This window comes from Lycorma delicatula, chromosome 3 (genome assembly GCF_047948215.1).
Source record: "Lycorma delicatula isolate Av1 chromosome 3, ASM4794821v1, whole genome shotgun sequence".
Taxonomy (NCBI): Eukaryota; Metazoa; Arthropoda; class Insecta; order Hemiptera; family Fulgoridae; genus Lycorma; species Lycorma delicatula.
In genome coordinates this window covers 54052650-54068635 of record NC_134457.1, presented here as the reverse complement: position 1 = coordinate 54068635, position 15986 = coordinate 54052650, and the positions used below count along the sequence as shown (strand labels likewise).

General features: G+C 28.7%; 1 protein-coding gene and 1 long non-coding RNA gene across 5 annotated transcripts in view; one reads left to right on the top strand and one right to left on the bottom strand.

Moving 5' to 3' along the window:
• The window catches only part of LOC142321604 (uncharacterized), an 816200-nt gene that overhangs the window by 566822 nt on the left and 233392 nt on the right, over positions 1-15986 (bottom strand). The gene's annotated exons all lie outside the window — the stretch shown is intronic.
• Positions 1-15986, top strand: part of nAChRbeta1 (nicotinic acetylcholine receptor beta1) — a 356989-nt gene that overhangs the window by 147101 nt on the left and 193902 nt on the right. The window contains exon 2 of the mRNA XM_075359825.1: positions 13264-13400. Within this exon, the coding sequence (XP_075215940.1) occupies positions 13264-13400 (137 nt within the window). The remainder of the gene's footprint in view (positions 1-13263; positions 13401-15986) is intronic.

Genomic DNA, 15986 nt, shown 5'->3' with positions numbered 1-15986 from the left:
CCAAACCAATACCGACTTTATCGGATATCTCACTGCGCCGTTACAGATAAAATGAATTCAAGCATTTAAAATGAATTACAAATACTGTTTTCAACTAAAGATAAATTACAAGTATTATAATGATACGTTCACAATTCATATCGATTAAAGTTTATAATCTTCTGTATTTATTGAAAGAAAAATATATATTTATTTTCTGTTTTCATAAAAATTTAATTAATTTCAGACTATTACTATTACTACTGCTACTACTTCAATTAGAAATATACGTACAAGCCATACTATGCACAATTAATATTTCAACGACAATTTTTTTTTTTAAATACACGATTTTATAGGCAACGAGCATAATGTAATTAAGTGAATCTCCATGCAACTTCTTTCTTTAAATGATTTTCTAAAAATCTGATGTGGACACCACATGACTTCCTTGTACGCTTATTAAATTAAATATACACGTTTTTTGCTGCATTTTATTTAAACTTATTTCATTTGAAAGTGAGATACGATCCTCCAATTCTTTAATAAAATGAACAGTTACACAAGTGCATTGTGGTAGACACCACATGTATCACTTTTTTTGTGGTATCCGTATCAGCATTTACATTAGTTTATATATTGATTTTGTTTCACGTCGCTCAAGTAGTTATGTGGGGTAACTAAAAATGTGTCGGATCCGTAATTATGCACACATCGGTTCGAATCCGACTTCATATACATATTTTTTTTTTTTTTTTTAATTTAAATATATTGATTTACTAATAATTTCTGTAAAAATTTTTGAATTAAAATAAAAAATACATAAAAGTTTATTTCACTAATAACTTCTGAATTATTTTCATTTTTTTTACAGTCGGTGGTTAATAATTATTAATAAATCGATATATTTAAATTAAAATAAAATGTCAAAAAAAAGGAAATGAAGTCGGATTCGAATCGGTGCCTTCTTCTTGTATGATCCAAATATTTCATTAATTAAAATTTTATTTGGCCATAATTCTGGAACCAATGAAAAATAAGTACCACTTATATCGCTGAAAAGCTCTAAATGGGGGATAATTCTGCAGTTAAGAAACAGTCGAAAATCAAAATTTGTTTTTGGGCTTTTTTGGATACTTTTGGTCCAGTCGATTGCAATTAAAAGGTGGAGCACAACATCTAGTTGTGCTAAACATAAAATTTTAACATTCTACGGGTAATCGTTTGTGAGTTATGCAAGATACATACGTACAGAAGCCACGCCGAATCCAGTCAAAATGGATTCAGGGATGGTCAAAATGGATATTTCCGTTGAAATCTGAAAACAGAAATTTTTCGCGACTACAATATTTTCTTTACTTCGTACAAGGAAGTAAAAATTTATGTATTTATTAAAAATATGGAGTCAATTCTTATAATAAATAATATTCAGTATTATTTACCTAAAATATTTTCTTAGGGCTGGTATATTGATTAACTCGTTGTCGCAGTTCAGTTAAATCAATAGCTGATTTTCGAAGTCGAAGGTTCCGAGGTTCATATCCTAGTAAACATTAGTCGCTTTTATACGAATCTGCGTACTAAATAGTGGATACCGGTGTACTTTGGTAGTTGAGGTTCAATTAACCACACGTTGCAGGAATGGTCGACCTGAGTCTATGGTGTCTCAAGACTACACCTCATTTATATGTCAACCATATCATCCTTATCTCAGTGGGCCATGGGGGGTTGCTTATTGTTCACTAGTTGAACAATAAGCAACCCCCATGGCCCACTGCAACGTACACATTAGGAAGATAAAGTAAAAGAAAAAATATTTTCTTAGAACAGTAAAGCAAATTAAAATAGAACAGCAACTAACTTTAATAACTAAATCAATTTTAAGTAAAAATAAAAAAACGAAGAAATTAGAAAATTTCATTGAATGGATCTAGGAATACTAAGCTGTAAAGTTTTTATTCACTAATAAAATTCCGAAATTAACATAATTATCCTATACATTCTTTCCCTGTAGACAGAAAGTAAACAGGATTTATTTTTAGTCTTTACCGACTAGTCGAAGAAAAGTACGGTATTACTTTCTCTCGCACTGTGAAATTGGACGGTGAAATTAAATTTTCTTTGTTTTGAAGGATGACGAGTACAAAAATATCATTTATTTAAAATGTAATTTCCTTTAATATATATATATATATATTAAAGGATATATATAAAAATATATATATTTTTATATATTTATATATATATATATATATGTATACACACACACACACACACACACACACGAGGTCTGTAAATAAAGTAATGAGGTTAGCGTTTTTTGCAGCCAAAGTAGCAACACTGTAAAGTTACTAGTAAACATATGGTTATACGAACAGGTAATTTATATTAGGTATAAATATTTTTAGTCTATTGTTGCCACGTGAGACGTAAAAAAACTTTTCGTAAAACGAGTTTTTGTTGTGAGTTACAAAAATGAGTGACATTTTTATGAGCAACGTTGTGCAATCCAGTTTTGTGTTAAACTCGGTGAGAATGCTACTGGATCATTTTCAAAATTGAAAAGGGCGTATAGAGATGACGCTCTGTCATGAGCCCAATTTTTTAGGCGGTTTAAAGGATTTTCAGATAGTCGGGAATCAGTTGCGGACGATCCACCCACTGGAAGACCGTTAAACTCAAAAGGTGATGACAATGTTGAGCGATCACAGACTTAGTACGGTACGACCGACGATTAACGGTCAGAATGATTGCAGAACAATTGAATTTGAACTACACCACAGTCCATCAAATTTTTACAAACGAATTGGACATGAAAAAAAAATTTGTGCAAAATTGGTTCCAAAAAACCTCACTGTTTAACAGAAAAACAACACGGTGGAAGTGTGCCGTGATCTTTTAGGGCGGATTGAAACCGTTCCTGATTTTCTAAAAAAATATTATTACGGCTGATGAATCTCGGATATTTGGGTACAACCCAGTAAAAAACGTCAGAGCAATGAGTGGCACACCACATCCCAAAAAAAAAATGAGTAAATCAAAACAATGCTAATTTGTTTCTTCGATAGTAATGGTATTGTCCGTAAGGAGTTTTTGCGTACAGGACAAACAGTAAAAGAATATGTTTACCGAGAAATTCTTGATAGACTGCGGATAGAATTGACCGCCTGAGACCAGCCATCAAACATAACTGGATGCTCCATATGACAATGCACCTTGTTGTCACACTCAACTTTCAACAAAAGAGTTTTTAGCAAATAAAAACATTCCTGTAGTTCATCAACTACCTTATTCACCTGAGTTGAGTCCCTCCGACTTTTTCCTGTTCCCGACTTTAAAAATACACCTCAAAGGACACCATTTTGGAACAGTAGAAAACAATAAAAATAAAGTAACAGACCATCTGAAGGATATTCCGATTTTTGAGTTCCAACATTACTATGAAGAGTAAGAAAACAGTTTGAAGCGTTGCGTTGCAAATTTTTTTTTATTTGCTTGATCAAAAACTATGAATTCACATAAAAGTATATAAGTAAAAAAAATATGTTTTTAAAAACTGTAAAAGAATATTAATTATATTCATTGATAAAAATAAAATATAAACCGAAAATTCATTTTGTACTCTATAAATTATAAAATAATAATTTTTTTTTTCATATAAAGAGCGATTTTTTTTCAAATACTTTATTTTTATTTTTATTATTACAAAACTAATTATTATTAGGATTTTTTTTCTTGTACTATTTAGTAGTTGGATATTATTTTAGTAAAGAATCAAAAATAGTTCATTTGAAATTTGAATATTTTTTATGGAAAATATTGAGATGCTGTAATTTTTATCTCTTCATTATTCATTTTAAACAAAATTATAAAGAAACTAGCGGACCCGACAGACGTTGTCCTGACGCGGCATTATTCTTTAATTAATGCACAGACATAAATATAATTTAATTAAGTTAAAATTAGCAGGAATGTGTTCTAAATTTCATTAAAATGACTGTTAGTATGATATTATCAGTTTGTAATTGTTGTATTATTGTAATGGGTTTATTGATTAATTATGTGTAGTATGGTTAATATTTATTTTCACTAAATATTGAGATGTACGATGAAAATTGAATTAAAAAATCGAAACGTCATAAAATTAATAATTAGTGTAATTAATAAATTTTCATCCACATTACTACTAATTTTCACTAAACATCATTCTAAAAAAGTACCTCCTACATATTTTTTTTTTATTTAATAATTTTGATGTTTCATAACCATGTAACAGCTTAATTAATCAATTAATAAAAAAATTAAAGCACTGTAAAAAAGCAACGTAGTTAAAATTTTAGTAGAAATTTTTATCATTTTTCTCATTCTTTATTTTAACATCTATTTTACCAAATTTTAGATAATTGTAAATTAAAAATAATTTTAGAAAACTTTTTATAAAATTAATCAGGTAGAACATTATAAATTAAATTTTTTAAATATACTTTAAACTATATTATAAGTAACTTTATTTTAATTTTATAAATGTTATAATTTATTTTACAAACTTAATTTTTTTATTTTCAAAGAGCCATTCAATACTTCGTAAGTTGCATAGAATCAAATGAGAACTGACAATTTAAATTTGTCGGTTAAGTTGATTGTTATTGAATGCACGTGTATACATCATTAAAATTCATGTAAAATACTCACTTCAGTACTGCACCTTACAAATTTGCACAATTTACATTTTTAAATTAAACTTTAAAACGTTATTTCAATAAATAATAATATAATATAATATTCTCAAAAAGCGCGCAATTCTAGCAGACTCGGCAATGCTTCGCTATTGCCAGGTCTGAGTATACATACAGATTAAATGACAACAATTGAAAGTTTCATAAAACCTTAAAAAACTGAACATTAGCAATTTAACATAATTTAACCTTTCACTTTATAAAAGTCAGAATGTAAATAAATCCAAATGGCAAAACAACAGCACTACCTATCGGATTTAATTCACACCACTCTCTAATCACAGTATTCGGTGGAATTTTTTTTTTAACGAAAAGTGTTGTGGCTGCAAAATCATTACAATTAATACTGAACATTAAGAAACTTACAAAACATTACGGAACCTTATAAAATTTCACCTTTAACTTCATAAAATTCAGAATTTAAATAAATCCAATTGTCAGAACAGCACTACCTATCGGATTTAATTCAAACTATTCTCTAAATACGAATTTTAATGTAAGAACAACACTAAGCTACAACGCAAGTAACTGATGTGCGAAAAAGCAACAAAATAAAAAAAATTCCTAGAATCCGATCGCAGCACCAACTACCGGGTTTGACTGATAAACCAAAAATTTAAAAAAAAACTTCTAAAACGCAGCTCTGCCTACCGGACCCAATTGTAAACCTTAACCATCTCAAGATCAACAACCCATAAATAAATTAAGAAAACATTTTCACTTCAATACTGTACCTTACAAATTTGCACAATGTATATTTTTTAATTACACTTTAAAGCCTTATTTCAATAAATAATAATATAATATTTTTCAATACGCGCACAATTCTAAACGCGATCGCAGTGCTGCCTACTTGTTACTTAATCAGTTGTGATTTTGTTTACATTGGCAACGGCCATACGGGCTCTTTGTGATTGGTCGTTGTGTTTGACAGCGGCCATCTTGCATTGATCTGATTGGTTTTCCTTTTTTAAATTTCCATCTGATTTATTAGCCTCTTATTTATAAAAAAACTGTTTTCTCGCGATTTTTTGTAACACAATAATAACACAAAATTACGAAATATTTTTCTCAATTTGATCGCAGCACCAACTGTCGGGACAAACTAAAATTAAAATAGAATATTATTGAATATTCGATACTGCGATGGTAGTGCAGTCTGCCGGATCCAATGTAAAACATTCCAAAATCAACAACTACTTATAAATAAAAAATTTTCCAGTGGACCAAATTGTGAATCTAAATCATTCTCGAGTTCCCTTGAACACACACAAAATTTCATCAAAATCAGTCCAGTCGTTTAGAAGGAGTTCACTTCATACACACGCACACAAGAAATATATATATATATAAAGATGTAAAAGCACTTGCAACCGAAGAAGGATGGATAATTCAACTAGTAAACAAATTTACAGATAACGTTTTGTACCTCAGAACAACTAAGTTAGCATTTCTTTCTTTTGGATGCGAATATGCCCTCTTATGACTATGTAAAGTACTAAGAGATGTTTCTTTGTCTTTTTACGCCCATATTTCTTTCATTCTTCTACTGTTAGTCTCTTCACTATTTGGATCAGTTTGTTCCGATCTCCTTCTTTGATCTATCCTCTTGGTCAATTTGCTATTTCCGAATTTTGTGCGCAAAAGTTTTACGAATGTCTGCTTGAGTTATTCCTGCCAGCTTTAGGTGATTTTTAATGTACCAAATTACTACTACATATTAATGCCTTTACTCATGTTATATCTGATGGCGTGGCATACCGCAGTTTTTTGTCATAAAAACCATTAAATATCAGTATGGAAATATGAGATTTTATGGAAACACCTAACTTTACTCCTTGTAGCGACCATTTATAGGACTACATCAGTATATTTTAAATATAATATTAAAAATTTATTTAAATTTTGTTTTTTAATGTTAATGAAGCCTATATTTTTGAATGGCAGAATAATAAAAATAAGGCAGCACAAAAACGTCTCACTTCAAATAGAGGTTACAAGTAGAATGTAAAACACGAAAGATTTTACTCTGAGTGGATATTCTAATGATTATAATATTTTTAATATTGTTTTTAGTATTATTTGGTAATTAATATAAATCTTAATTACCTTTAGATAGTAGAAATGATCAAAAAAAAAAAAAAAAAAATTTATAATTTAAATGTTAATCTGGAAACTTACATTAATGTCACAGAATATTTAATTAATATCATGAAGCTGATATGATTCAAAGAAAAATAGTGGCCGTTAAAAGAAAATCGTTTTTTTTAATTTTTACGTTAATTCAGCATGATTTTGGTTTGATTCATACAATAAAAGACTAAGCTCCGTAAAGAACTTATCATATTCTAAATACGGTTGATAAAGAATATGACTGTCAGTAGAATGAGCGTTGTTGAAAGTTGTTGCGTTACTTCTTGGTTTATAAGGGGGGTTTAAGAAATAGTGTTGTTTTCTTTGTCTTTGGGATATTGATACAAAAAGTCATTACCAAGTAAAGAACTGGCCATTGCGACAGAACTTAGTGGCTGGTAAAAAACATATAAAGCATTTATCATTAATTGAAAGTGGTAAAATCATACTACCACCGCTTCACATAAAACTCCGATGATCCCCTGGGGACGTCGCTCTGGCTATTCTAATTCGGTGACAAGAGCGCCCGGGTGATTGTGCAGGAGCTGTGTACATACCATGTGAATTAGTTCTGTCCCCTGCGTGACTAGAGGGGGAGGTTTTTTAGCGGGTGAGAGCCCCGCACTTGCCGTCAGAGCGGGCCTGGCGGCGGCTGGCAGAGATTTTTCCTCCTCCTACGGAAAACAAAAAAAACAAGAAACTGCTTAAGGACACAACTTTTGATGATAAACTTAGCGAATGTGTGTTGGTGGTTTTTTACATGGAAACTATGCTTTTTTTTGGTTAATAAGTTGTTAGATAACTACACACGTTTAGGCTGTAGGATGTCATTAAAAATTCATTTCCTACCTCCCACCTAGACTTTTCTCCCGAAACTTTTGGCTCTGTCAACGATGAACAAGGAGAGCGTTTCCATCAGGATATTCTGATCATGGAGCATCAATACCAAAGAATATGGGATCCTGAAATGATGGGTGACTATAATTGTTTTTTGTTTGATCAAACATTGCACAAGCGAAAAAAATTGTCAAACATATTTTAAAAATTATACGTACAATTCCAACGATTTAAAATTTTAAATACTGTTATTTTAAAGACATTTCCATTGATTTAGAAACTGTTATTTTAAAATTCTTTAACGTATTTCAATTCATCTGGGTTTGAATAAATAAAAATATTGTTGATTTAAACAAATTTTAGATGAATACACATAAATATTTTTTCTTAAATATTGATTTTAGTGATTACGCATTATTCAAAAATAAATCTTACGTCTAAATCATATGTATCTAAAAAAACATGACGTATTACACAAATTCTGATAAAAGTTTTGCATGCAACAACCCAAAATTAATTAAAAATCACCATGTACGATTCCAGATACACGAAAAAAGTTTTTTTTGTTGACTAGTCTATGATTTTTCACTGACTAAAAAATACTCGAAAATTACAGATATTCAAGTATTACTTACTTTGAAAATTTTATTTTATTATTTTCTTTTTTTGGCTTCAGGAAATTTAGTAATCCTATCAAAGATTTATAAAGGCCAATTTTCACGGAAAATATAGTAAAAGGAATGTAAAATATTAAATTAAAAAAATATATATTAAATTTACTCGAAATACTGAATTTAGAATCCCAATATTTTTACTAATAACAAATCATTAAACCAGCATGCCAACCATTTAACAAAGAAAAGATAATAATAATTTCTCTTAAAAGATAACAATTGGAAATGGAACTGCCATTTATAAAAATAATATTACCAAAAAATCGATCAAGGTAACTGCTGGATTCTTTCCAAAAATGACGATATGAAGGTTATCCCATTAGTTAATTCAAAAAAATATTTTTTACGACTTAGTGTTACCAATTTTATCAATTAAAATTATTTCTGTAAAAAATTATAATAACAGTATCTACAGAATTTGCTTCGAGCAATTTGTTTGCTGTGCAGTATAATATTTATACTTTTTTTAATAATATGATAAAATTTATTTGTTTGTGCGTGTGTGTGTATGAATACAAACAAATACTAGCACACAGATAACTTTAATTGTTGTTAAACTTTTTTATGAAATACGCTATATTATACTGCTTGAACTTTATTGAAACAGAAAGTTAAAATTATGAACGAAATTCAAAACAAAAGCAATTATTCTACTTTATAACCCTTAAAGAGGAAATTAATAAGTTATTAAATTCTATCTTTTCAAGATGAAAAACATGTTAAATGAACGCGTTCAAAAAAGTCAATCAGACATTTTATGAATTTTATGACGACAGACTTATAAACAAAAGCATCATCTGCAGCAAGTAATACAGAGTTTAAGAGGTCTAAACTTTCTACAGATCAGAGTAGTTGAAGCAGGTCGATAAAATCAAGAGATAGACAGAGAAAGAGTGAGAAGATACGAGAGAGACACTCCTTACAACTTCTCTTTCTGCTTCTGCTGCTGTACATCCTGAGGGATCAGTCCCAAGGGGCTACAACAGCGAACTGGGGATTTCTAAAACCATACACCACCAGCAATACTATGATATTCTCATTACTAGTTGTTTCACTAAAACTGCAGTTACTTAATGCAGATTGTTAAACAGAAGATTTTTTCTTATATCATTACGAAGATAATTAACAGTTAAAATAAACCGAAAGTTACACACCAAAAATAGATTCTTACTAATTAGTTAAGACTTATTATTTGATTTTAATACAACTACGATCCTCAAAAATATTTTTAAATACAAAGGAAACAGTTTTTTAAGAATATTGTGCGATTCATTCAACTGTGCCTATAAAGCATTTTTTTTCAAGAATTGTCGAGAGAACAAAGTTGATTGAAAAATTTACGTTGTTTATCAAACCGACTTAAAAAAGGGGGAGTCTATCCTTGATACAGTAAATAAAAATTTATAAAACTTTCTTTTTAGTGATTTTTATTCTACGGAATGTGTTCTTTTTTACTGTGTAATTATTTTCTTCTCCGTTGATCACAAAAATTTAAATTAAATAAATTATAAGCCTGTTTCCATGGCAATATATGTATTTTCTCCGTGTAAAATGCGAAATTCGTTAGCTTGTATCTCACGAATGAAAAATTATAGAAATATGAATATTTCGCCATTTTTGACATCGTTTTTTATTATATTTAGTTCACATTTCATCCTAAAAGTTACGCCACTTTCAAGTTCATAGGACATTGCTAAAACCATTAAAACTTTAATTTCTCTGTTTCATTAAAATTAAAAAAAATCATAACTTTAGTTGTAATTGAGATAAATGCATATTTTTTTTTACATTGTACACAATATATTTGTCTAGATGCATGTGATAATCGTCTTGTATATATAATTATATGTCGAGGAGGTCGAAATTAAAATGGGGATAATTTTTTGTTTAAAAAAATCTGTAACAAAAATTCTACGAAATGTATTTTTTGTGTATACACGAGGCACTAGACACTTGTTTTATCTTTAGTAACAAATGATATAAATTTATTCTTGACGAGAAGTGTTTTTTCACCCCAACCCCTATTTTAGGGGTTGCAATGAATGTAGTTATCTGAAAATTTAGAAAAGTACTTGTAACTGTAAGTTAAATAAACTGACCAAGTATAAACTTCCTATTCCCAGTTCTAAAGGAAAAAATATTTTGAGTAGTCTCCCATCTTGTAGGAAAAATCTTATACGTAAGATAACTTCATTTTTAAATGCATTTATGTAACTCATTGATTCATTACTAATTTCATAGATATTAATCTGTGGCAAAAAATAAACGGTGTAAACATTATTCCAAAACCAGTTTACTTTAAAAGGGGCTAAAAGAAACCCTTTTAGTAAAGGTAACAGGTCTGTTAAACAATTGTCCTTTGTAATACTGCCCACTGGCACACCTAAACTGATGTTGTTCCGCGAGAAGAGTTACCGGACCCAGATTTGGAATTTCATGGGAAAATATGAGGGCAGACGATCGTTCTCACGCTTCGAGTTGGGTCAAGTCCTGCAGGTCAAGAGGATAAATACTCCGGGGAAGATCAGTTGAAGTCAGTCTGTGAGGAAAGTCTGTAAAATTAGTTCTGCGAGATGAAGAAGTCTGCGAGAGAGTGCTACGATAGAGTTCTAAGCGAGGAGTTAATGTGCGAGTTTGAAGCGACAGTTTTCTGCGAGGAGGTCAGTGAAGAAGCGATATAAGTGTTAAGATTAGTAGTCATGCTAATGTCTTTTGTCAATGAGGTTGTATTCTGATTTTCAATAAGTATTTAACTACCTGTAAATAAATCCGGACGATTACTTTAAATTCTGTTTTGTATGTAATCACTGTCTATTATTATTATTGTTGTGGTTGGGATTATTATGATTTTTATTTGTTATCGTTATCCGTTTATTATTATTATTATTGTTGTTTTCTGTTGTCATTATTATTATTCTGATTATTATTGTGAGTTGTTCATTATTCTTGTTATCATTCTTATTATTGATTCGTCTTCCTTTATTTATGTTCTTACACTAACAAATTGTAATTATAAAAACATTTTCAATTGTCATTCTCTCAATATCCTGATCGAACCGGGAACACACGACAGTACCTTTAGAGTGTGTACGTGTTCGATATGTGCGTGTTTGTAAATCTGTGAATATTTACACAAATTGTTTTTTTCAGTCATTTGCCTTGTTTATGGCAATCTCCCTCTCCTATTTTGAGCTGCTATTTTTTTTAAAAAACTAAAGACATTTGCTAATTTCTATATCCTTAATTTTCTATTTACTTTTATTTCTAATTTCTTTCTTCTAATACAATTTTACTCTACAATTTTTTCTGAAAATTTAATTATTTAAATTTGAATGCCTAACATGAAGTCGCTTACTACAACTATCTTCTCAAAATTTCACAAGATATTAAGCATATTTCCCCAGATCAACTCCTCATTTCATACCTAATCAACCTACCTAATATTAACATTTTTCTTCTATCCCACATTTCAGAAATTTCTACTCTTTGTTTTACAATTTTTTTTTCTTATTACCCGATTTTGTTGTCATAACTTTCTGCATGAATACATAACTTTTAAAAAGAAAATGCCTCAGTTGATTTACAATACCAAAAGATCTCTTTTTGGAGCATGAAAGTTATATTTACTTCTATGAATTTTCTAATAATGTTAACCTGCTCTGTATCCATCTTTTTTTTTATTACTTAAATAAAAAAGTAAATTGTGACAGCCAGTGTTATATTCTTTTACAAAATTATTTGCTAACGCAGTAAAACGGTAATAGGTATAATAATGTATTAAATATAGCCCACATTTAATCATATAAATCACTACTGTACATGCTATGTTTATCAGTTTAATTTTAATTTGAGAAGATCTGAGATTTCATGAAAATCTAGCATTTGGGAACAATCGGTTTCTATCATTATTGCTAATTTTCCCTCCCGCCAGCTAAACAAAGCAGTTTCTTTAAATTCTTTTGTTATTTATTTGTTTAGAATAAATTGAAATTACTCTCTAACAATGATCAATAATCATGCTATGCCTATACTCAGTACAATACCCTACGGTGTTGTATCGTTGTTTATTATGTTATCGTTCTATCTCACACCGAACATCGACCGTAGGCCACTTGCATATGGAAATTTAGTGTGCTAACTGTAATTGGTATTGCGTATACATACATTATTGCGTATATATTTAATATCTCTTATCCGGTTAGTTTAGTTGTAGACACACAAAAAATGGCTGTGGATTTTCCACTTTTACTGGTTTTATAAAATTACAGTTATCATGCAAAAAATTGATAAATGGAAATGAAAGACTCTTTCCGTAAAAAGAAAAAACCCACAAAAGAACCCTTTACGTAAAAGGAAATGCTGGAACTGACATTAGTTTAAGGAAACGGAAGTGGCTTGAAGTGAACCGATGGTCGTAAAAGACATTAGATTAACAAGGCATATTAAATACAGGTTATGTTCGGTTTAGTAAGGTTTGTTTTTATTATTTAAAGTTAAATGCTACCCCTCAATAACATCTAATTTTGATAATTTCAGGCAGTCTATCTTCAAAATATGATTATAAAAAATGATTTGTTTTTGAGAGCGGTGGAAGAACTCAAAATATTTTTCAAAAATTTACCACTCATTAATTAAAAAATAATAATAAATAAAATGACAGAAAAAATAATAGATTTTGTTTTTAATAAAATCACAAACTTCTGTTATATTTAATATATATTTTCATCGGTAATTAAAGTAATTTTTATTTTAAAACAACGTTTTACATTTAATTAAAGGTGTATCTGTGTATGCTGGTGATTATATGTAGTGAATATATGATTGTAGAAATAGAATTTTATCATTTGCTATGAAATTTAACATTATTATAAAGTCATAATAACTACAATATAATTTTATTACAGGTCTGTGCTCAGAAGATGAGGAGCGTCTAGTAAGGGACTTGTTTCGCGGTTACAATAAGCTCATAAGACCCGTTCAAAACATGACACAGAAAGTGGACGTTAGATTCGGGCTTGCCTTTGTACAGCTAATCAATGTGGTAAGTAAAGATTCTATAAATTTAGTTATAATTATTAATTATATTGAGTAATTTTATCCAATAGCTTCTCTTCTATATACTCAAAATATTCAAAGAAATATCCTGAATAGATAGGACCTGGAACAATTAAATTAATCGGTTCAAGTATTTGTTTACGAAATGAGCATATATTTAAACCGAGTAAATATATTTTGGAAATTATAAAAAAGAGTTAAGTAAAATGATTTGTTCGTTTTGTAAATATCTAAAATATATATTTTTATAACAATACGCATAATTGTGTTATAGTAATTCAGATATTGAACATTATTGACAGCGTGAAGAGAGAGGCTTGTGAAAACTTTGCCATCAACCATTAGTTTGAATCTATGAATTAGTTCTTTGTTTTACTTTTATAATTTTAAAACAATTGAATGGAATTCAGTAAACTTACTGAATTTTATTTATTGTTTTAAGGGAAATATGGATAGTTAGATAAAAAAAAATACTAAGAGAGTTTATTTTGCTGGATAAATGTAGATGAAGTCCTTTAACTACTTTTTTCGTCACTAATATAAAAGAGATTCAAATTAGAAGTTAGATAACATTTTTTATATTAAACGAATATATAAATTCGTTTAAAAATTATGACAACAAAAATCCAAAATAATTTACATTGATATAACTCGTAGATTTATTTTTAAGAATAAAATAAAACTATTTTTTAAAAATAAAATCCAGTTGTTTTCCTAATAGAAATAAATCTGATGTATTTAAAATGTTGCATCGTATTTAATATGTAACAAACATGACATCAACTAGTTTCAAATGTAATTTTTTTATAAATCTGACTATTTTTTTTTTTTTTTTTTGAAAGTGAAATAATGAAAATTTTCTAAGTTTCTAGTTGTTTGAATACGCGTATGAATTATTCCTACCATCTGAGAGTAATCGGCTGAATCAATTCTGGTGAAATGATCAAAATTCTGGTCTCAAATGTATGAGTGATGTGTAAATTACATACCTAGTGTTTAAGCATATTGAATCAAGCTATATATAAAAATAAGCTGTATTATTATAAATAAATTATTGTAAGAAAATGTAAAAAATATAATCAATAAAGAGAAACAAGATAAATAATAAAAATTAAGTTAAATAATTTAATAAAAAGAATAAAGATTGAATAAAAGCCAATAAAATTTATACAACAGAATTATTGCTGCATTCATCTCCTATTTATGAAATAATCACATTTTATTCAACACCGCAAGTAAAATCACACAACCTATTCCACTTTTTATATTGTAATATAAAAAATAACTTACAGTAATTCCATTATATGTATACCAAAATAAGAATAATATAAAGTAAAAGAAATATGAACGTAATAAAAATGTTACAGAAAACAAAATTATGAAATCCAAATAAAACTGAATGTGTGCAAAACATAATTCAGAAAAATATTCCTCATAAACGTTTTATTCAGTAAATAATCAAATAAAATATTTGTTTAATAAAAAATAATTAGCCATAAAAAATAATATATACACGTCCTCTCTCTAAGTATATAATTAAAAAAGTTTAAGAGAATGCAATATAATCAAACAAAATAAATAATGGATCTTAGCAACATAAATATTTACAAAAGTTTCGTTTGTGAAAAAAATCCTTACTTTGAAAATAAACAAAAATTGTAATTGCAAACACTAGAATAAAATGTATGTTAATAGATTTATTCGTAAAAATATATGCGGTACAAAAATAATTAATTTTGTACAATGTTTTATAATATCTTCTATTATTATCAAACATATTTTTACGAGATTGAATATTAGTGTTAAACATGATAATAAACTCAAAAATAAATATTCATATAATATTTTTAACAAATTACTATTCATTGATTAACAATCATCTTGAGTTTGTATAGAAGTCAATAGATGTAAACTGTTTCAACCCAACGGGTTGGTCTAGTGGTGAACGCGTCTTCACAAATCAGCTGATTTGGAAGTCGAGAGTTCCAGCATTCAAGTCCTAGTTAAGTCAGTTATTTTTACGCGTATTTGAATACTAGATCGTGGATACCGGTGTTCTTTGGTGGTTGGGTTTCAATTAACCACACATCTCAGGAATGGTCGAACTGAGACTGTACAAGACTGCATTACGTTTACACTCATATATATCATCCTCTGAAGTATTTTCTGAAAGGTAATTACCGGAGGCTAGACAGGAAAAAGAAAGAAAAGAAGTAAACCGTTTCAAACCTCACTTTCACTTGTATGCTGAGCAAGAAACCTTATTATTCTTTGGAATGCTATGCTACTTTTTTAATGACTAACACCTCGTATTGAATTGTATATACAAAGGTTTTCTGATGGCACCTAAAACATAGCACCGATTAACATTAAAGAATAGACAATTTACTGTTTAACTGTGAATCCTACAACAGTTAAAAATTATGTGAGTTAACAACTTTGAAATTAAGCATTAATTAAGATTTCAGTTATCTAATTCCCTTTGGCCGAAATTTTTTTAATAAAGTATATTTTAATAAAATAAATTAAAATTATTTATGAATTTTTCGCAGGTGAATTTTGATTATATGCA